Source organism: Cygnus olor, chromosome 1 (assembly GCF_009769625.2).
Source record: "Cygnus olor isolate bCygOlo1 chromosome 1, bCygOlo1.pri.v2, whole genome shotgun sequence".
Lineage (NCBI taxonomy): Eukaryota > Metazoa > Chordata > Aves > Anseriformes > Anatidae > Cygnus > Cygnus olor.
In genome coordinates, this window is record NC_049169.1 from 113,085,336 (window position 1) to 113,107,036 (window position 21,701).

Sequence of the window (21,701 nt, forward strand, 5' to 3'; positions counted from 1 at the left end):
TGGTTTTATTCTTCTAAACTTTTCAATTTTTGTTTGCTTGTTTCTGTTTAATTTTTTAACAGAAAAAAAATGTAAAAAGCAAAAGTGTAAAGTGTAAAAGTTAAAGTGTAAGACTAGAGGCAGAATAATGGGTTTTCTCATCTTCCTGCCATATCATGCGGTGGTCCGGCATTCAGTAAATCAGAGAAAAGTTTGATGGCCTTTGAGGAAATTCAAACTTTTATCTTCATCTTTTCAAGAGTAAGCCCACAACAGCAGGATATAAATAGAGTTGAGACTCTCAGTTCTTCCTGTTCACTCCAGGCTGCTCTGCCTAGAAAAAACTAAAGGGAAGAGAAAAAAAAAAAGTAATAATAATTTAAAAAAAATGAATATGACCCTAGTATTCTTCAAAACCCACCTGGATGCAATCCTATGCAACTTGCTCTAGGTGACCCGGCCTGACTGGGGAGCTGGACCAGATGATCTCCAGAGGTCCCTTCCAACCTCAACCATTCTGTGATTCTGTGATTCTTGGCAAGGCAGTCAGCTGGGAGAAGGGAGCCCTGCTTCTCATCCTGCTCCAAAGGCATTCAACGCATTTGTGTGCATTGAAATTAAAATGTGTAAACAAACAAGCAAACAAACAAACAACAACAAAAAAATGAAAAGACACTAAAATTCAGATATTTTTCTTACCAGCCAAGTGCTTGACTACTGGAAGAGACAACAGAATTTAACCCTTTTTCCCTTCTCCCTGGTAATTCTTGATTCTTCTATGCACAAAAAGAGGAAATTCAGTATGAGAGTACCCCACACACACTCAGTTGGACAATGGTCTGGTGCCTCAAACATACTCTTCAAAGACGAGAGGTCTGCTTTTGAATCCCCTTGGACAAAGGAGTGAATTGAGCCTGGGTCTTCACTGTCAGATGCAATTGACCTGTCTTGTGCATACAGCAAAGACGACTTCTCCTGTTGATCGTGGAGAGGACCACGTCCAGAGCAAAGGAGAAAAGTAGAGAAACACTCACTTCCCAGGTCTGCATTGGGTACCAGGCTAGCTCTGCCCTGCCGAGGCTGAGGTGCTACTGAGTGTGCGCTTGGGGGGGATAAAATGATGAAAATTGAGCTTCAGACACATCCAGAATTAGTCAGCAACCGAGTGGAAGTGTTCAGCCCTCCCGTTTTAGACTTCAGCATCTGCATTCTTCCTGAGTCCCTTTCTGGACCTGGCCATGAACTCCGAAACTGAGAGCGCATTCAAATGGCATCCAGTGACTGAAGTGTCTAATTCTTTGGTATTGGTGGGTCTCAGAGATCAAATTTCAGGATCAGTGTCTAAAGGTCAAACAGATCATTTTAGAGGGCAGTATCTTCTGAGTATCTTTCTGATGTTAACAGAGACTGAGCTTAGGTCGTCTTTGTTCAGTTAAGAATGAACATATCCTGGATTCCCACAATAAAAGCATGGAAACCTTGGTGATATCAATTCTGACAAAGGGGAAGAGGCACGATAAGTTATATCCAGAGCTGGAAACAGTAACAAGGAGTAGCTCTAAGTCCCCAGACTGAGAGCAGCTATACTTTCAGATGTATTTGCTGACTGACTAGCTGTTCAAATACAAAACCTGCTGGTGTGAGTTTGTTGAGGAGTGGGTTACTGATACAAGCAAATGTTTTGTGTGCCCGTGCAGGATGGTTTGAAATGTTTCAATGTCAAATGTAATTGCTTTGCAGTGATTACTGCCCATATGTCACGACTTTTCAGTCTCAGTGCTACAGGGGAGGCTCACAGTGGCTAGAAGAAAATATCCCTCTGTTTTTAAATTGGGAAGACGTGAGCATTGGTTAGGGACACAACAGGAAGCTTGCATTCTGCCTTCGGTGAAGTCAGCTTGCGTGGATTCATTACACACCTACAAAGCCTTACCTTTGCAAGGATGAAGCTTGGGGGACTTGCAAACTCTTTCAAGCAAGCTGCCGGGCGATGAGACTGTTCTCTGCCCCAACTTTTGATCCAAAAGGGATCACAGCCACTGAGACCACAACACCAGTCCCCAAAGAGCTGAGGTGTGAATCCTCAGTCTTCCCATCCCCATGCCAGACCTTCTCAATGAGCTTGGCCGTGCTAACAAGGAGAGAGACTCACTCTAGTGCCTTGTCGCACGTCTCTGAGCCTGCACTGCTGGATCGTAAGCTGCGTTAAGCTAATGGCTTCAAGAGTTCACTGGTACGTGTTCATTTGCAGGGCTGAGGTCTTAAGTTTGCCAAAGCAGCCTTCACGAGAACCTTTGCTTCCCCTCTCCATCCCCTCTCCCTTGCAATAATGTCCCAGTCCCATGTGAATTGATTAATCTTGGCTTAAATTTCTTTGCCCGTACATGGCAAAATACTTATTTAGAGTTAAGCTAGTAGCTGTGTTGCAAAGTAGTTTCAATGGACAAATGCAAGAAAAATTGAATCAGGATGTTCAACAAATTAACATCCTGTAATTAACAAGAGTGCACACATATGTTTATGAATGTGCTTACAACATAGTAAAACATCACATAATTATCTATAAATAGCATTTTCCATTCATCATTTCTAAATCATGACTAAAGTATTTATAAAGGTTACCATAAAGCATTACCGAAGTTCTTCTGACAGCCATTATATAATATATCGAATGTCAAGCAGCATAAAATACCAACAAAAAAGAGAGAGATGTTTTTGCATCAGAATTCCTCTATTCCTCACAGATCCATTACTCATCTCCACTAGATTAGTCACACTATTCATACAAGCTGAGGGCCATTGAGAAAACTACTTGAAGTCACTGAACATAATTTTAAAAAGAAGAAAAAAAAAAAGTAAATAAAAATACTCACATCGACTTTCATCATGTTTAAAGGATTTCAGACAAATGGAGTAAAAATGCTCCACTGTGTGTTTTTTAGACTAGGTTTTTCCTATTTCTTTAGCCTAGAAGCTTCCTTTCTGTGATTGATACATTCCCTCTCCTGATCCCAAGGACAGCTTTCACCTTTTAAACTATATAGTGTAGTTAAACAAAATATGGTTTGCAGCTTACATTAGCAGAAATAAATGTTTGGTCATGAATATTTGGGCATCATAATTAATATCAATTATCTGAGTTTTGGGAAAATGCTTTCAGAAAATTCATCAAATTCCAGGGACGGGAAAAAAAAAAAAAAAAAAAAGGTTGGCCTTAACAAAATAACTTTATTCTCCTTAGAAAACTGAAATTGAAAACCTGACCCAAACATGAGCATTCGATGTTTTTAACTTAGACATATTTTTTCCAAATGTCATCCATTTGGATCAGTCCATCAACTCTGACAGCTCCTGCCCTGTTGCATGCCTGTATTATCACCGTACTTTAAGTACAGACACTGTACTGTATGTACACTGTGTATGCTTTTCTACGTTATGTACAGAAAATAAACAAATTTATTAATACTAAAGGAACTAAAAAACTTTATTTCATTTTTAAGCAGCAAGTCTTTTGACAAACTCTGAAAATGCTATCTGTAAGGAGCACGAGTAAGGAGAAAGAGTACTGAGTTTTCCTTCCCTCCACTCTGCCTGGAAATGGGATCCACGCCCCAGCTGGATATTTCCAGTTCATGCCCAGTAGAAATAATTTTCTGTCCGATTGCCAAATGCTGTCCCATGTGGCCAGCAAAGGTTGGACAATAGCAGTAACACAGCTTCAAGTAAAGAGCTGAAAACGATCCCCTGCAACCAGAGGCCTCAATTCTGCATAGTTTAATAATTCTAGCGCCGTGATTTAACTTCCTATTTCCTTTCAAGTGTTCAGTGCAAATTAATCGTATTGTCAATGCTTACGTCTCCTACCTTACTTATTTGTAAGGACATGTTCAAGTGGCATACTAGAAGGTTGATCCCGCAGTCTGTACTTAACTAGTAATCCTCATGCACACTAGTAACCCCATTGAATATCAATATAAGATTGTGGTGCCAGGGAAAGTTAAACAAATCCTGAGGAATCTGTTTTATTAGCATTTATAGGATTTGTGTGTGTGAGCGTGTGTGTGTATACATCCACACTTGGGAACAGTAGTTACAGGAAAAAAAATACAGGGGATTCCTGGGGGGATGATAAGCAGTGCTAGTTCTTGAGTTCATACCAACGCTGATGTTACAGCCCGTAAATGTTAAAATATCTGATGATATTTTCTTTCCTGAGGAACTCGCTGGGATTTCTCACAGTTAATACGTTAGTTAAGCCCGAGCACACCGGACAAGGGCCGGCACCCCCCTTGGCTCCGCCGCGCTGCTTTCCCCCGGCCAGGGGCGCTCAGCATCCCACGCCGTGTGCGGGGGCAAGCCGCCCCCTTTTCCCCGAGGCCCCAAAACACGGGAAAACCACTCGGACGCCGGGCACCAAAGCCGACCCCGACCGAAGCAGCCCTGAAAGATGCCCCCCGCTTCCCGACACCGCTCCGGCTGCGAGACGTTAATTGCGGCTGCTCCCGGATTAAGCGAAAAAAGGCGTTAAGCCCCCTCCTTTTGAGCTGCCCCTTCGGGAGCGCCTTCCCCGGGCTCCCACCTCCGTGCCCCTCCGTGGAATAAACCCCTCGGGTTTGTCCCCAGCTCCCCAGCAGCAGTCCCACCGCGGCGCGGACACGCGTGGGAAAATGCGCGGCGGGCGCGCACACGCGGAACCCCCGCGGAATCCCCGCAGCCGGGCACCAAATAAATAGACGGCTCGGAGACAACCAGCCGCTGCTTCAGTTTGCTGTGGGTTTGGTTTTTTTTTTTTTTTAGTCCCCCCACGCGTTTTCCCTCCCTTGTTTTATAATCATCGTTTTCTGGTTAGAGCCTTGGAAAAAAAAAAAAAAGAAAGAAAGCAAAGGATTACTCTGCAATGTAATCACCTGAGACCGAAATCCCGTCCTTCTACTTCCCAAACGGAGAAGAGTTTCCCCCTCGAAGCACTGCAAAAATGTTGCTAACTAACGGGGCTTTTTGTGTGCTCCTAGTCCACGATTCGGTAACAACATAGAATTGCAAATATGACCTGAACATTTAAATAATCAGTTGTATTCATTTTCCTCCTCTATTTTCGTCCCCTGCGTTGAGTTTCTGAATCAAACGGGGAACCCTTCCCCGAAGGACCCTGCAGCCACCTCCGAGTTGTGCCGGCGCTCACTTGAGTTGAAGGTTGCGAATTTGGGCCATCGTTGCAGCAATGTGGGTTTCCTGGTGGTGTTTATTTTCCCCCCCTTTTTTTTCTTTCGGGATTATGTTTCAAACGGTCCCAAACCTGCTCTTTCTCCAAAGCACCATAATTTGCTAGAAACCCAACGCGCTCCCCTGTCGCCTTCCTTTGAGCCCCAATCGCTTGGCCCCGCGCATTGCTCACAGGAGGACACAGAAAGGTCCCAGAAAGTTTCCTCCTCGGGTTTAGCGACCGCGGAGCATGTTGTACCGGTCCCGTTAGGACGTGCCTTGAAGTACAGCTACTTTTTCCGCGTATATCTGATTTTACTTTTTCCCGGATAATTCTTTATTTATTTTTTTTTTTACCTCTGCTAACGCGTCCAGTTTCGGCGGCGGGCGGAGGTTGTACTGAATTTTGAGAATTTCCCCGAAACGCCGAAGTTTCTTTTCGACTGATGTTTTCCTAGATTAATCGGTTTTGTTTTGCTCGGCGAAAGTCCCGACCGGGGCATGCGACCATAAGAAAAACAGAGGGTTTTCTCCTTTTCTTTTTCTTTTTTCCCTTTTTTTTTTTTTTTTCTTTCCTGAGGTTTCCTCGGCCCGAAAGCCAGCTCTAGCCTACTCCCTCCCTGGACGGGCGGCAGAAAGCCTGTCCCCCAGCTCCTCAGCTCTCCCCGGCTGCCAAAACCCGGGGTACACGCGTAGCAAGGGGGCTGCGCTGGGCAAGGGGCGTCGGGGCGGCCCGGCGGAGGTACCCGGGCTTTGCCCCAGTTCCCATCCCCAAAGGGGCAAACTTGGCCCGGTTGTTGGCACCGGGGGTTTTCCCCTCCTTTTTGCAAGGAGCCCCGGGGGCCGCTTCCCCGGGGGGCTGCGAGGGGTGGGGATGTGAGGCTGGGGGCACCGGGCTCCCGTCGGGCCGGGACCGGGTGGGTCCCGTCGGCGGCCCGTCTGAGTCCCTCCCCGCGGTGTGCTGCGGGCCCATAGCCACTAAAAGCGGTTCATTCCCCGCGGGAGGATCGGGGTGGGGGTCCTACAGCTCCCCGGGGAAGGCAGGCGGCAGCTGGGTGAAGCCCTAAACATGGGCAAGCGGGTAGGAGTCACGTCGGGGGCTGAAAGTGCAACGTCTGCCCTGTGTATATGATGTATATATGTCGCGTACGTGCTACATATATGATTCATTTGCACTTATGTATGTGCTTTTGCTCCTTTCACCCGGTGGATAAACAGCACTGCCTGGGTAAACGAGGCCCCGCGAGTGTCGCGGTCCCCACGCGTGCCCGTGCGCGGCCCCTCTCCCGCGTGGGGAGGGGGGCGAGGGGGCCCCCCCCGGCGGCAGGGTCCGGGGCCAAGGGACCGCTCGGGGAGGTGGGGGCGAGCAAACGCCCCCCGCCCCCGGTTCCCCCCGGGCCTGCCTCCAGTCCCCTCGCAAGTGCTAATTGCGGCTCTTTTCTGGCTCCTCTGTATTTGGGTTCCTCGGAGGGCGCTGCGCGGGATGACACGTCACGGATACATTATCCCCTCCCCTCTTGAGGCTCTCCTGGCTTTCTTCAAGCCTTTGCGAAAGAATTAAACCGAGGGGTCCACTTCAGAGCTCCTTCTGCCCCTGACAAAAAAAAAAAAAAAAAAAAAAAAAAAAAAGGGGGGGGGGAGGGAAAAAAAATAAAAAATAAGTAAGGGGGAAAAAAAAAAAACGGAGATATCAGTGTTTTCAGGCGAGGAGCGTGGCGGCCAGGATTTCCGAGAGGAGGGGAGTTTTACCTTGGAGCCTGGCCGCATGGTGAGGATCGCTGCTCCTCGCGGGAGGTGACCATAGCGAACCCTCCTTCTTACTCGGAAAGGCATGCGTGTGCGAAAGAGCCAGCGCTTTGCACCAGCTCTTTAAATACGTGACAATTTTAAAAAGAAAAAAAAAAAAAAAGAGAGAGAAAGAAAGGAAGAAAAAAAAAGAAAGAAAACAAATCCAGAAAGAAAACCAAACCCCGATTTTGCGAATTCTTTAAAGAGGAGAAAAACCGAGACAACTAAGCAAAGAAATCCACCGCCAGCCTTTGCCAGCGCTCGGACTTGTTTGGGAAGAAAGAGGCGACGCCGCAGCGGGCGCAGGTCCCGAGGAGCACGGAGTCCCCCGGGCGGCTCCGCATGAGAGCCGCGCTCGGAGCCGGGCGCCCCCCGCGCCCCCAGCCCCGCGGGCAGCCCGCCGCCCTCAGCCGCTGAAGCCGCCCCCCGGGGCCGGGCAGGGGCAGGGGCCCTCCCGCCGAGAGCTGCCCTGGCCGGGAGGGAAATGCGAGCCTGCGATCTGCCAGAGCTGCGGCCAGCGGCTCCCTCTCCGGCCGCTGCGGCTCGCGTTTAGCCGGGGGCTGCCCTCCCGGCTTCCCCTCACCGGGACCAGAGCTTCTCTTATAAACGAGCAGCGCGGGCTTTTCTTTCTCTCTCTCTACTTTTTTTTTTTTTCCCCATTTTTTGTTTTTTTTTTTTAAGAGACAAAAATAGAGTCCCACAACGGTCCAGCCCGCCTACCCTTATGATTTCTCGCGCGGCCGCTCTGCTTTTGATATTTTCTTATTATTGGTTTTGGACGGGGAAGGCTCGAAGAGAAGAAATCCCTCGGTGAGGGGAAGCCGGTGCTCTTTGCTCCCCGGCGAGGAGAAGATACGATTCCGGCTGCAGGCAGAGGACCGTGGCTCGTGTAGGTCTCTCGGTCTCGGTTTCGAAGCGCTGGGTAGTGCAGGGTCAGAGCAGGACTGCCTTCTCCCGATCAGCTCTGCCTGCTGGGCTTGCGGCTCAGAGATCGCCTTCCCCCTCCTCGCACCACTTCTGTTGGTGGTGGTTTTTGTTTGGTTGGTTTGGTGTTTTTTTTTTTTTCTCCCCCCCTTTTTTTTTCTCCCCTTTTTATTTTTTTTAAGTTGATTTGATTTGGGTGAATTCCCTCCCTCCCTTCCTTAAACGAAAATACTAACTCTGAAGCCGAAATCCATGCCCCCTGCAATTCGGAAGAATCGGGTCTAATATGCCAGTGTCATCTTCGCCTTGCAGTAGTCGCGATGAAGGAAAAATCCAAGAACGCGGCAAAGACTAGACGGGAAAAAGAAAATGGAGAATTCTACGAACTGGCCAAACTCCTGCCCCTGCCCTCGGCCATCACCTCCCAGCTGGACAAGGCGTCCATCATCCGCCTGACCACCAGCTACCTGAAGATGCGAGCCGTCTTCCCCGAAGGTAACCACCCTTTGCGCCTCCTCCCCGCAGGGAAGCCGAAAAGAGCCGGGGGGGCCCCGCACCCCGACACCGACCCCTCCGTGCCCCGGCCGGGTCCCGGCCCAGGGTGGGAAGAGAGGGGGGGGACCGGGGGTGGAGAGGAGCCTCCTAAACCCCCCAGGAAGAGGAGGCCCCCCGGGAGCAGAGCAGGTGGGGAGCGCTTGAGGGGGACCCCGGCTTCTCAAAAAAAAAAAAAAAAAAGAAAAAGAAAGAAAAAAAAAGACCCCCACCTCTTAGGGTGGGTGTTGTCATTGGCCCAACCTGCTCCATGCGGGGCCATGCGGGAGTGGGACTGCACCTTCTCGGAGGCCTGAGCCCCCCCTTGCTCCTTCTTTCCCCGGGGGCTCGGCATAAGCCCCCCGCCCGGCCCCGCTGCTCCCCCAGCCCGGGGACGTGCGGCGAAACTCTCTTTGGGGTCGGGGGGTGGCTGGATAAACCCGGCTCCCCCTTTTGTTATTTGTCTGTGCCTCTCTGGCCCGGGGTTGGGGAGAGGAATTAAAAAATTGCGGAGTGGAAGCTGGGCTCTCCGCCGCGGTTTCTAAGGAGCTTTATTAAAAGGCTACAAATGAAAAAGTAATAATAATAAGGAGGGAGGGGGGTCGGAAAAAAAATACTCCCAGCCCGAGGAAAAGCTTACCGTTCTGGCCATCTAACTGAGTGATTTCGCGAGCAAGCACTAGCAGCGCTACGGCCAGGCCGGGCTCCTTCGGAGTGCGCTCCCGCAGCCCGCCGGGGGAAGCGAGGCGGTGCTCCGCTGTGATTTCTCGCCATTATCCCGCGGGGGCAAATCTCCCCGTAAGAAACAGGACGTCGTGATTTCGGGGGCTGTGGGGGATGTGGGGGTCTCTCTCTCGCCGGCCTTAGCTCGGGAGCGTGTCGCCGGAAGGGGTTTGGTTTAGGAGGGAGGAAAAGTGGCGCAGTCGGAGATGCTGCTGAACGTGTCCCCACTTTGGCAGCCTTGCTGATCCTCAGGAGCAGCGAGCCGACCCCGAGAGCAGGTTTATACCCAGCAGCTCGGGGGTGTTTTATGTGTCTGTCTTCCTTAAACAGGCCGGGCGTGCGCTTCCGCACACCCTGCTTATTAAGAGCAACGTTTTAAATGCATAGGGCGAATTCCTCGTCTTTCATCGTCTTAAGTCCGGATGGAAACGCATTTCCAACCAAAGCTTTGGGGCCGGGGATGACAGGCCGGGGGGACCGCCGAGGGCAGAGCGGGGGAAGCCGGAGGGAGGCAGCCGGGAGCAGCGGGCCGTCGGGGGAGGGGGGCTGCCTGACGGCACACGGCGCCCCATTGCCGCTGCCTGCCTCTCCCGAGGGGGTGAACTCCCCTCGGGAGTTCCCTCGGGGTCTCTCCCAAGACCGCCCGACTGCTTCCAGTTGGTTTTGATGGGGGGGGGGGGGGGGCATACTGGCTGGAGGGGGCTACCCAGCAGCGCATCCCAAAGTCTGGGGCAGCAAGACCTGGGGAAAGAGCCCCTTCCAGCATGCTGGGCCCAATGCGTGGAGGGCACGGAAATGCCCAAGGTTACTGGGGCTTGGAACAAAGGCGAACACGAAGCAGCCCCCCACGTCCCCCCGGGGGTCGCAGCCGAAGGGGCCGCAGACGCTGGTCCAGGGCACGGGCAAAGCACCCCACCAGCACCCCGGCACCCCCCCAAAAAGCTGAAAAGGTTTGAACGGGTTTCAGCTCTTCCAGCCGGCCGGGGGGGGGGGGGGGCAAGGCCTGAGACGCCTCCAGCATGCGTGCTAGGCCTGGGGTAGCTGTAGCCAGCGCGATCAGAAATGTTGTCCAGCTATAAAACTGGCTTCCAGCTCTGTCTAGACTGGAGGGGAAGAGAGAGAGAGGGCTGTGCTTTTAAAAAACCCGGTGTATGGCTTCCCCCTCGCCTCCCCCCATTTATTTCCAGAGCGCGCTGACGTGCAGTTTGGGCAAAGTTTGGGACCCTCACCGAGGTGTCCGGGCCGAGATGGTCCCAACACCCCGACAGGGTGCGAAGTGGGCTCAGACAGGACCCCATCTCCCCCATCCGTGCCTTTGCCCCGAAAAGCACGGTTTGGACCAAGCCCCCCCCCAAAACCCCCACGCAGAGACGCCCGGTCGGGCTCTGCGAAGTGCGAGTGAAAGGAGATTTATCTTCCAGCTCCTTTCTCCCCGCAAACGCGAGCAAGCCCTGGAAGGCAAAAATTTCGTGCTCCGACATCGTACTTTTTGCCGTGAGGTTTTGCTCTGACCTTCGGATTCATGAATTAAGAGTCCAGGAGACAGCAACCTCCAGCCTCCCCCGCGCTCCGGCTCTGTAAGCTCGTCCTCGGCTGCGTTTTGATTTTTTGCCAAGGCACTTATTATTGTGGAAGAAAAAATATACCACGGGACTTCTTCTGTCTTGGCTGTCAGCGTTTTCTTCTAAAAATGAGCAAATGAAAGGGACGCGAGAGTAAACAGCGTTTAAAGAAAACGCGCTTCTCCTCAGCCGGCTAAAATTGGGATTCTCTCCCTGCCCCATCCCCAGCGCAGTTCCCAAAACCGCCTCTAAAACTGCGCTTTTATGGCTATTTAAACCGGATGGGAACGCGGTATTTAATAAGTGATCCGAAGTACCAAGTGCTCTGGACGAAATAATTGGAATAAAATGACAAAGTAGCAGCCCTGAGACCTGTTCCTTATTCTGAGACGCAGACAATAGAAAATGTGGGGAGCGTACAGAGTTTTCGCTCCCTATTAAATCTGGAGTGTGAATCTCTGAACCTATATTTAAAGAAAATTAAGGCCAGTTGCAGCTCTTTCGTCCGCGCTCGGAAGAGGTTTATTAACGAAATAATGAATCACATAATTAAAGCGAAAACGCGCGGCTGTCGCGATAGCGGCTAGCGGCGGCACCAGAGGTGTTGGGCTGTCGCCTCAAAGTGCCGTCGGAGCGGGAGGGGGCCACCGCCGTGGGAGCTGCGGAAGCCTTGGGGGGGGGCTAAGGGGACCCCCCTCTTAGCGTGACCCCGGGAAGAGCCGGCTGTGGCTTCGTCCGGGTGTCCTGGAAGGACTTTTGTAGGTTTCCTCCGGGACTTGCCATTTTTTATTTTTTTTCTCCCTGTTTTTTAAACCTTTAAACTTCTCAAAGGCTTGATCTTTCCATATCTCTCTCCCAGCGGCCCTACTCCTTCCCAAAGCCACCCTGGGGGATACCGGGGGGCTTCCCGCCGGCTCCGGCCCCCTCCCCGGAGCCCAGGGACCCCCCCAGTCCACGGGCTGTCCCCGTCTCCCTCCAGGGACAGAGCGGCGGAGGGCAGGGGCCGCTGGCAGCTCGTCGCCTCCCTTTCTTTTCCCCTTTGCTCTGCCGGGCTCGCCTGGGGAAAAATCCCCCGGGAGAGGCAGCGCTGGAAACGCCGGCGTTTGTAGTTGACCCAGGTTCCTGGGGAAGGCTGGTTATTGAATAACGCGGGGGGACCACACGCTCCGGGGGAGCCGAGGAACAATACGGTAGTAGGCACGAAGGAAATACTCCGAGTTACAGGGCAATCCGATACTCGCACAACACATCGCTAAGTAATTCTTTTAGCAGAATCCCAAACAGAAAAGCTACCGGGCTTTCAAACGTCCGCGCGTCCCCATTCAGACGTTTGGAGAGCGAAGGTGGGGATTGCTCCCAAATATTTCTAGATCTCATTACAGCCTGGATCACACCCCGTACTCGGACACTGGGAAATGGTGCAAAGTGAATGCTGGGGTCCGAGATGTCAAAAGACGAGGATTGGGGTGCTGGGGATGTTGAAGGGAGGAGTTGTGCCCAGGTTGGCCAAAGGAAGGCGGACCCGTTCATAGGGATTTGCCCCATATGAGATTTGCCCGTGCTTTGGGATTTCTGCGCAAAACCTCCCGAAGCTGGAGGTGGGGGGGCCCGGCGGGCCCTGCTGCTATTAGTGCCGCTTATTTCCCCCTTAGCACCGCCTGCTCGCGGGGCAATCTCTCTCCAGGCCAGCGTCACAGGTAACTTGTGCTGAAACGGGGACATTTGAAGGGTTTCCTTAAAATCCACCCTCGCGGCACCGCAGCCGTGCCCACACCGGAGCCCCCACTGCCCGGCCGGGTCCGTGCCAAGCAAATTTCCACCTCCTCCGAGGAGCGATGTGCAAGCCGCTCGCTTTGTATCGGCAGCTCTTTTGGCCCCGCTCCAGTGCAGTGAGTGAAAATGCGCCTTATTTACTGGCCGGGCAGAAGGAACTCTTGGGAGTCTATTGCATCCATATGCTTACAGGGCATAGGCTGCGCGTCTGCAAATCTCTGGGAAGACGAGTTAATGTGCTTTAGTCCTTCATCTCAGCCGAAGGTTTTCCTTCGTTTCGTTTCCACCTCCGATCCGCCGGTGGATTAAATGATAAAATCATCGGCTTTAAAATAAGCTGGGAAGAATGCCGGGCTGAGCCACCGGGCGCGCTGGCGTTTGATGCGAGTTCGCGATCGCAACCCCAAATTAAAATTTCAAAGGGGAAAAAAAATCTGCGGAAGCGAATGTTTTAGCCTGGGTTGGAAAATGACCTCAGAAATCGTGGGGATTTTTGGCGGTGCCTCGAAACCCTACCTGCCCAGCCGCGGCTTTGGGAGGGAGCGGCTAAAATCCTCAACCCGCCTCTTCCTTGCGAAAATCAGGGTTCTTCTCAGGACGTGTCAAAACTTTTTAATTTTTTGTTGTTTCTTTTTAAGTATTAATGTCGTTATTCGTAAACCCCTCGTTTGGGTTGCAATACGGTTTTGCGACACTTGCAATTGGTAAATCGAAATAAGGGCAATCCGCGCAGCACCGGGACTGGCTGGGTCGTTTGCATTTGTTGCCGGCTCGAGAAAGAGACTGCGGGATGCCTTCGCGATCCTTTAAACTTCCCACTGCAGAGGAAGCCGCATTTCGGCAGGAGAAATAACAAAAATAAATAAATAATAAATAAATGACGGCTCCTCGGAAGATCGAGAGCCTTTTCCAAACTGCGAATTGGGAAAAGGCAGTACGAAAGCGCTCCTTTTCGTTTGGCAATTGGGAGTAAATTTCCTAATGGGTGCTGAAACGCTATTTTTTTTTACCGGAGGGAAGGTGTTCCCCTCAAAAAAGCGTCGCTTTGGGACTACAGTTTGGGGACACCCGCTCGGGCAGCCGGAGCGGCAGGCGGGGCGGGGAGGCAGGCGGCTGCTTTTGGGGCTGACCTTGGCTGGTGGCACTGCCCTGGTTAAACCAGCCTCTCCTGCGCTGGAAGCCGCAGGCTCCTGGGTGCTTGCCCGCCGGGACCGGGCAGTGGGACGAGGTCCCCGTCCCTGGGGAGAGGGATGCTGTGGGTCCCTAGGATGGGGAGCAGGGAGAGGGGCTCCCAGGGCTTCCAGACCAGGGCTACCTGAGAGACTCAAGGCAGACGTGGGACTGGGAGGGCTTCGGGGAAGCCTTTATAAAGACGACCCAAAAAAAACTTGTTTTAAACCCCAAGCTCGGGGCAGCGCCGTCCAGCCAGGTGCCAGCTTCCTCTCCGAGCGGGGCTCACGCTACGGCGGCCTCTTTTTTTTTAATTTTCTTTTTCAAGAAAACTCCCTGCAAGGTCGCCGAGGGAGTTTTCTTTAGAAGCACCTGGCCCCGGTGAGAGGCAGCAGGAGAAAAACACCATTTCCCGGCCGTGCACCGGTGTGGGCGATGTTCAAGGCTATAAACCCTGCGGGTTCGGCTGCTGCCAGCCCCAAAGCTCCCTGGCTGGCAGCACCGAGCATCCTCGCCTTTCGCCCATCACCGACCCTTCACCCGAAGGGCTTAAAGCCTTCTTTTCCCCTTTCTTTCCCAAAAGGAGGCACGAAATGGCTGCGCCTTCCTCCTGCCGCCTGCGGAGCCTGCCAGGTGCCGGCACCAGTCCCCCCGAGCACCCCTTCTTTGCACGGAGGGAAGGAAAACAAACTAAATCCCCGACCAGACACACACACACACACAGCCCAGTGGGGCTGAGGACGGGCCGGGAGCCTCCCCGGGGCTCTCGGCCTCCCTCGTCCAAGCGTGCCGGGCTCCTTGTCGAGACATTTCGGGGTGCGCTGCGACATGGCAGGCGAGGGGTAGCGCTGGGGGCTGACATATCCCGTGGGGCGTGCTGAGGGCCGGCGGCTGTCTGGGGAAAGAGCGCCTGTGGGAGTACCCTTGGCGGGATTTCCCGAAAAAAAAATATAAATAAATAAAAAAAGGAAAAAAAGCTCGGGCGCGATGCCCCGTGCCGGGGAGCGGGGCCGCTCGGCGAGGAGGGAGGGGGAACGTGGCCCCTTCCAAGCCCCTTGCCCCGGTCTAACCAGCTCCTTGGTCCCCTTGCAGGTCTGGGCGACGCCTGGGGACAGCCGAGCAGGATAGGACCCTTGGACAACGTGGCCAAGGAGCTGGGATCCCATTTGCTTCAGGTAGTGGACGCCTTCCTCCTCTCGTACGCGCTGCGCATCGGAAATCTTGTGTTTTGGTGCGATTAACCTCCCCACCTCTCCTCCTCCTCCTCTTCCTCCTCCTCCTTCTCCTCCTCCTCCTCTTCCTCCTCCTCCTCCTCCTCCCCCGGCTTGTTAGCGGCGCCCGTGTGAAGCCTTCCCTGTCACCCAGACCCTCAAACGGGTCGGGAGAGGAGCAAAATCGAAACCCCAAATTCTTTATTTTATTTTTTCCGCGTGCGATGCCGGTGGAAGCAGCATCTCGCCCCGCACCGTCGGGTCCGAGCGCACGGTGCTCAAACGCAGCCGGTTTGGGGCACCCCTGCCGGACCCAGCGGGCAGGCGGCGCACATCTGGATTAGATCTCCTGTTGACGTTAGCACCTGAAAATACAGTTGTTCAAAATCCTGTTGATCTGCTCTGGAATTCTTCTGAATTCCCCCTGTGTAGGTCGGAGGAGAATTTAGGAAGTCGTAGCCGGGGTGTGGATGCCAGCCGGAGGAAAAAAAAAAAAAGTAACTACGCTTAGCTCCATTTTTTTTTTATATACGCAATTTTAATACCGCAAGGATTTTTTTCTCCCCCGATTTTAAAGACCTAGTAAACCGTAATCATTTAAAGGTCGGTTTTATTGTAGAAGGTTAATTTCTGGTCAGAGAGCTGGAGCTGTTTTCCCTGCTCGGGCTGGGGACAAAAGCTGAACAGAAACCCTGCTGGCCGCGCCGCCGGCAGGGCTGGGCGACCTTTGTCCCCAAGGGATGGCTGGGACAGCTGTGAGGGGTCGCCCAAAACTTACAATGAGGTATGAGGTTGGTGGGTTTGTCGTGGAGGCCCTGCAAGTTGCCTCCTTTAATAAGGAGGGCTAGCGCTTGGGGCAGAATGTCCTGAAGTGTTCTTTGGTGACCGAATAAAGTTCATGGGACTGACTGAGTCTAAAATGATCTTTCGTGGAGGTATTTCCAGCCTGGAAAAACACACTTGGACTTTCAAGAAGCTGATAGCCGCAGTTTCAGAGTCATTGGTCTACCTTCAAAGTGTTTGTCTAGTTATATCATACAAATCACTGCTGGCACACTTGCTCCTCCTCCGTGTTTGCCATTTCGCATTTTGTCTGGCATTAGATGAACTTAAATAATGTATGCTAATCACCTGTAATACTCATTTTACAGTTCAGTTATTTCTGAGTTGTGAATGTTAAGGCTTTAATAATGCCAGCAAATCCACTGTAGACTTATTTTAAGGGTTCTTAAACTTTTCTGTATGGTTCTGTGTTTTTCTGGATGGGAAAGTTAGAGACCTACTGCACCATACAATGGAGTAATGAAAGGATTGACACAGTTTTAGTTGTGATAGTGGGTAGAGCAATTGCAGGATGGCAGTGTTTGGATGAAAAGTTATGGTTAGGGATGGAATAATTTACTTCCCGTTTTAATACTGCTACAAAATTTATGTTCCAAAAAAAAGGGGGAAAAAAAAAGTGAAGGCAAAGAGTAATCTGGTTTCAATTACATTCTGTAGAATCGTTAGTAGGCCAGAGAATAATTTGGAATATTTTCTTTTATTAGGGCAGCAGTGTAAGAGCATGAAGCATACAGGATTTTATTGCTTCTCTCTTGTTTTAAGATCAGTAATTTAAAATATGGATTAAAAATAGGTGGCTGCTTTATCTGTGTACTGTAAAAATGACTTCTGTATTCCAAATACATTTTCTGGTGATGTTCATATGTGTGTATTGATCAAGGCTTCCTAAACCAGTTAGAGATAGTGGATACTTTTTAACTATATAATATAAGGTACTGTTGAAAGTCTGCCTGACCTTGGGCACTGAAGAATCAAAGTGCCCCAAATCAATAGGCTGCATGTCCAAATCTTGGCCAGTTTTGGCTAAACAAAAGCATATTTTTTCCTGTATGGATGACACAGGACAAAATGAAACTTCAGTTTTTACTCACACAAGGAATATTTATCATCCAGTTAAGAATTCCCATCAATAAGAATTTGCATTACAAAGAAACATTAGCTGAGATTCACAGACTCTAGGCATATCATTTAATGAGCATAAATATCTCTCTTCAAGTGTGATAAAGTTTTGAATGCTGATTTGTTTATTCTACTTTTTTTCCCTAAGTTCACCTTGTACATAGCAAACAGTCCTCTGTTCAGAAATGCATTAATAAAAATATAGTCAAAGAAATTTAAAGCATTGCTTACTGTATCATTAAATATATTGCAAATAGTGGTAAGCTGTGTCTGCCAATTATACCATAAAAAATGGCTTGCGTAGTGCTAGATTTTCCCCTAAGTACCACATAGCTCAGGATTTGTACTAAGTACTAAAATAACCAGAATCAACAGGAGAATGTTAACTTAAAGTGAAGCAGTAAAGCTCGCATCTGTAGGGGGAATGAATTGGATTTCACAATGTATGTGTGTGTGTCATAGAGTTTATAGGAACACCATCAGATAAAGGTTTCTATTTCTTAAATACTATATTTGCTGTTCTTTAAGTTGGATAACAATCCTTGTCCAAAAGGCTTCAAACTTTTTTTTTTTTTTCCACTGTAAATGGTTTATACAGTTATTTCTTTTTACCCTATGTATTTCTCTTCTACAGACTTTGGATGGCTTTGTTTTCGTGGTGGCATCGGATGGCAAAATAATGTACATCTCAGAAACAGCATCTGTACATCTTGGCTTATCTCAGGTAGGAGTGATTTATTTTTTTCATCTGTTAAATATAGATACTACGTTTGGGACCTAGCACTAACATCTTGCCATACATATAGCGAGTCATTGGTTTTTAGGGGTATTCAAAGCTTCAACTTTGTTTTCTGATAAATGACCTTCCTTAAATATTCAAGTTTCCTATACTTATGACCACATCATGACTGTCTTTATATCTGTTCTTGTTCATTGTATTTTACTCCTCATTACCTTTAAGAAGGGTAATAAATAATATGATATTGCAAATTGCAGATATACACAGAGCTTGAAACCCAAACCTATTGCCTGTGTGGTAATGCTATACATCTGAAATAAAGTTTAGAATTCAAGGCTATATGTTTTAGATTGTGTAAGATATTGAGACTTGCTATGAAATAGAGAGGAAATCTGATGTGGAACATGAGTTTTATGGTAAATGTGCTTTAGGAAAAAAAGAAAGGGGGGGCAGATTTATGAGTGTTCACATGGAATTCAGGGTAGTTTTTCCTGAGTTTTTCCAGCTCAGTGGTCTTTTCAGTAAAGCGTTTTATATGGTTGTGATAGAACTCATAAAACTCAGTTTACTACTGTTCTGCACAAGAAGTATAAGGGGTTTTTATTGTTGTTGTTGTTGGTTTTTTTTTCTTAGAAGGACATTTCTAATTTTTTGCCTTCTTGGGACAGGCACAAGGGCAAATGGCCTGAATTTATTGCAGAGTGCAAGTTTCCATACGTTTTTGTATAAATGTATTACACTATTTCATTGGTAGCACCTGACCTAAAGCCTGCCGAACTCCAATAGATAAACGCCTAATTAATTTCACTGGGCCCCGGATGACACTTGCAAGAAACAGAACTGTTTCTTCAGAACCAGTTACAGCTGAAACACTTCTCAGAGTTAAATAAAATTAAGCGGAAAAATAAATAGCAGAGAGGAGAAGAAGAAGAAGAAGGAGGAGGAGATGAAGGTGAGAGACAGCAAGATGTTTTGTTTCAGGCAAGACAGCTGAGGAATATGCCTATGTCCAACAACAGAGAAGGGACTGAGTTGTGGAAATTATAGACGTGCTTTAGCTTTGGTAGTAATTAATATTTTTGTTTGAAAAACTGTGAAGTTCTTTGGATGCGTGTTTCTAGTATTTGAATTAGAATTAGTAGCTATGAGAAAAAATAGAACACTGAAGAGAGAGAAAAAGCAAGTATATAGTCTCATAAACACCCTTTCTAAATCCAAAGGCAAATGTGATTCCTGTTTTTGTAATCTCCTTCAGAAAATGTAATTTTGAGGATTAAAATTATGGCATGGATACCTTTTGTCTGCCAACTTTAAAAAATGTGTCCAGGGAATGTTCTTATTTGAACCAGTTTGTTCATTTGACTCTGTTACAGTGTAGTATTAGTTGTTTCATAACATTTAACGCATGTTCAAGTTACTTCAAATATTACTGTCTTTTAGTATAAATTTTCTTCCAAATGGCTGTATTTTCTACTCTGAATCAACAGTCTTATTAAATGTTTTTCTCCCTGTAATGTTTTGAAAAGATCCACAACGTAGCTAACTACTTAAATAGATTCATTTAGTCGGTATGATTGTTCCAAAGCACTGAGTGTTCCCATCTGCCCTTGAAGTAGTCTCATTGTTCTATCCTGCTTGCTGTTTGATAAGTGCTAGCTGGTCTAGGTTTTGTCCAGATTTTTTTTTCTTTTTCTTTTGAGGAATATCAAGTCCTCTTGTAGGTCTCGGTATTATTCAGTCATCTGGTGAAATTAAAGACCCACAAGATCAGTAGGACAATGAATAAACTTTGCCACAGTCAAGGAGAAGGGACAGAAAGCATCGTGCAGGCTTCAGTCATCTTTAGCTGGTATGATCTTATGGCCCTCTGCACTGACTGTATTCCCTCTGTGCTGCGCACATAAGTCTCTATAAGCCCTACTGCAAGATCTGCTAAGGAAAACTAAATATTTGGTCATATTGTTTACTGAAGTAAGTTTTCTAAGCAAAATCTCAAATATTTCACTTTAGCAAAGATTTGTAAATGAATGGGCTGTATCCTTGAATTTTCCAGAAAGGTGTAGATCAGAGAGGACAGAGGCACGTGAAATTTAAGGGCATTTTTTAAACTCAAAGCACTGAATGCTTTAACACTGAATGCAGTTTAACAACACTTTTTTATTTCCTATTATTATTATCATTTTTATTATTTATTTTTAAATAAAATAAAACACCTAAGCAAGGCAATGATTTTTCCCTGGCTTTTGTCATACTGTTTTATCATCTAATCTGTTCTTGATATTGCTCAATGTTCTATTTTTCAAGAGACAATTTTATTTTAAGTAATGCTAGAATTAATTCTAGGCTTTTCCTAAATACTAGTGTATTAATACATTAATACTGGGATATTCCTGTAAGCTTCCCAGGGCTCTAAATGAGTTCTTGTTCCTACAGCTCTGGAAATCACTGGGAGTTTTGCCACTGTCATCAACAAGAATGAGATTGGTCTGTAGAAGCAAATTCTGCAAGTCTCCCTCACCGAGTCATAATCCCACACTATATTTTCAACAAGTGCTCTTATAGAGCTCTAGCCAATACAAGCTGAGACCAGAGTGATGATAATCATAGAAAATCTTTTAGAAAGTGCATAGAAAGACCTTTTTATTAAATAATTTGACAATTAACTACTCCACACATCAATTTCCAGTTAAAGTGCAATTTGTTTTAAAATGTATATTTGAACTAAATAAAAAGTTCATTTGAAAATATTTTGCAGGATATTCTTGGAGAACTACTACTGTAGCCTTTATCTTCTAGTATATCATGAATTTAGGTTAATCAGAAGGAACTTAGACCTTCTGAAAAAGCCTTCATAGCCAATGTTGTTAAGCTAGTTTAAAAATGTAAAAACAACATTAAGGATTGTTTTTCAGCACTACTTGACTCACTTCTGCCTGCAATTTTAGAGAATCAGAAACAATATTTCTGAAAAGACTACATCTCTATTTGTGGACCTGTTGGTTAATTTGTGGGTTTGGATTTTGATCAACCTTTCCACTCAACTCTAACAGTAAATATTGTAAATACTGATGGTTAGGACCCCTTCCTCCATCGAATTTCAATTGGCCTCAGATCATTGTTGAACTGACTTGTGCTAGCTGAGATAGAGCCAATTTCTTGCCTCTTTTTTCCATGGGTAGTAAATATGTTCAAATTCCCCAAATATTCCCCCCCCTCCACACCTCCCTCCCCTCACCCCTGAATCCAGAGACACAGAATGGAAAAGAAAATCCTCTTAGGAAATAATGGTGAATTTTATATATATATATATATTTTAATTGTGAAAGTCTGGACCTTATTCCAGCCATTTTCTGGGTCCATGAGGCAGCCAAGCTTATCTTTGACTTTTGATAAATCTTGAAATATTTAACCACAAACATCTGAACTTTTCCAAGAGTTTATTTTACTTTCGTCAAATAAGTATATGAAAGGCAAAATATGTAATTATTTGCTCTAGAATCCATCTACTTAGTCCTCTGTGTTTATTATGAATCATTTCTTGGCAGGAAAAAACTGTGCAGCTGAGTTACACATAAAAAAGCTCTTAGTAGGAAATAGCGATATTTGGTAGTAAGCAGGTATTTACAGATATTAAAAAGCTGCATCGAGGAAGCTGGTTTAATAAGCCTGAGGCATGGGATTTTAGAAGGTTTATGAATTGAACCATATAATTTATTTTTTTTAAAGTTTTCAGTGTTTCATTGTAGGCTTTAAAATAGCATGCATATGCTATGTGTAGCAGGAGACTGTGGTCAGTTTCAAAATTATGTATACATATTTTGGTTATTTGACTCCTATTTAGTCCCCTGTCTTTGCTGATGGCTTTATGTTTCCACTAGCATTTTTACAATCAATTTTGGTTTCAGTGTTGTATATTCACCTCCCACTGACTTTGCTGGGGTTGCAAATGCATACATCAGGGTAGAAAACATTCCTACATACGTAATGAGAAAAGCTAGTCATTAGCTTGATAAAGCACTTCAGTTTTCAACTTTAGATATAAAACTAAAATATTTTTATTTATGAAAATTATGTGATGAAAATGAAGTTTTGAATAAAAATATGACCTTGGGCCCAGTCCTGTGAATCCTGTGAACC

At 47.6% G+C, this 21,701-nt stretch overlaps 1 protein-coding gene across 1 annotated transcript in view; it reads left to right on the forward strand.

The window, feature by feature from the left end:
- The first annotated feature begins 7,733 nt into the window (after positions 1-7,733).
- Positions 7,734-21,701, forward strand: part of SIM2 (SIM bHLH transcription factor 2) — a 60,146-nt gene continuing 46,178 nt past the window's right edge. Inside the window, exons 1-4 of the mRNA XM_040577316.1 lie at positions 7,734-7,858; positions 8,206-8,388; positions 14,745-14,827; positions 17,460-17,549. Coding sequence (XP_040433250.1) covers positions 8,214-8,388; positions 14,745-14,827; positions 17,460-17,549 — 348 coding nt within the window. The 5' untranslated portion in view covers positions 7,734-7,858; positions 8,206-8,213. The remainder of the gene's footprint in view (positions 7,859-8,205; positions 8,389-14,744; positions 14,828-17,459; positions 17,550-21,701) is intronic.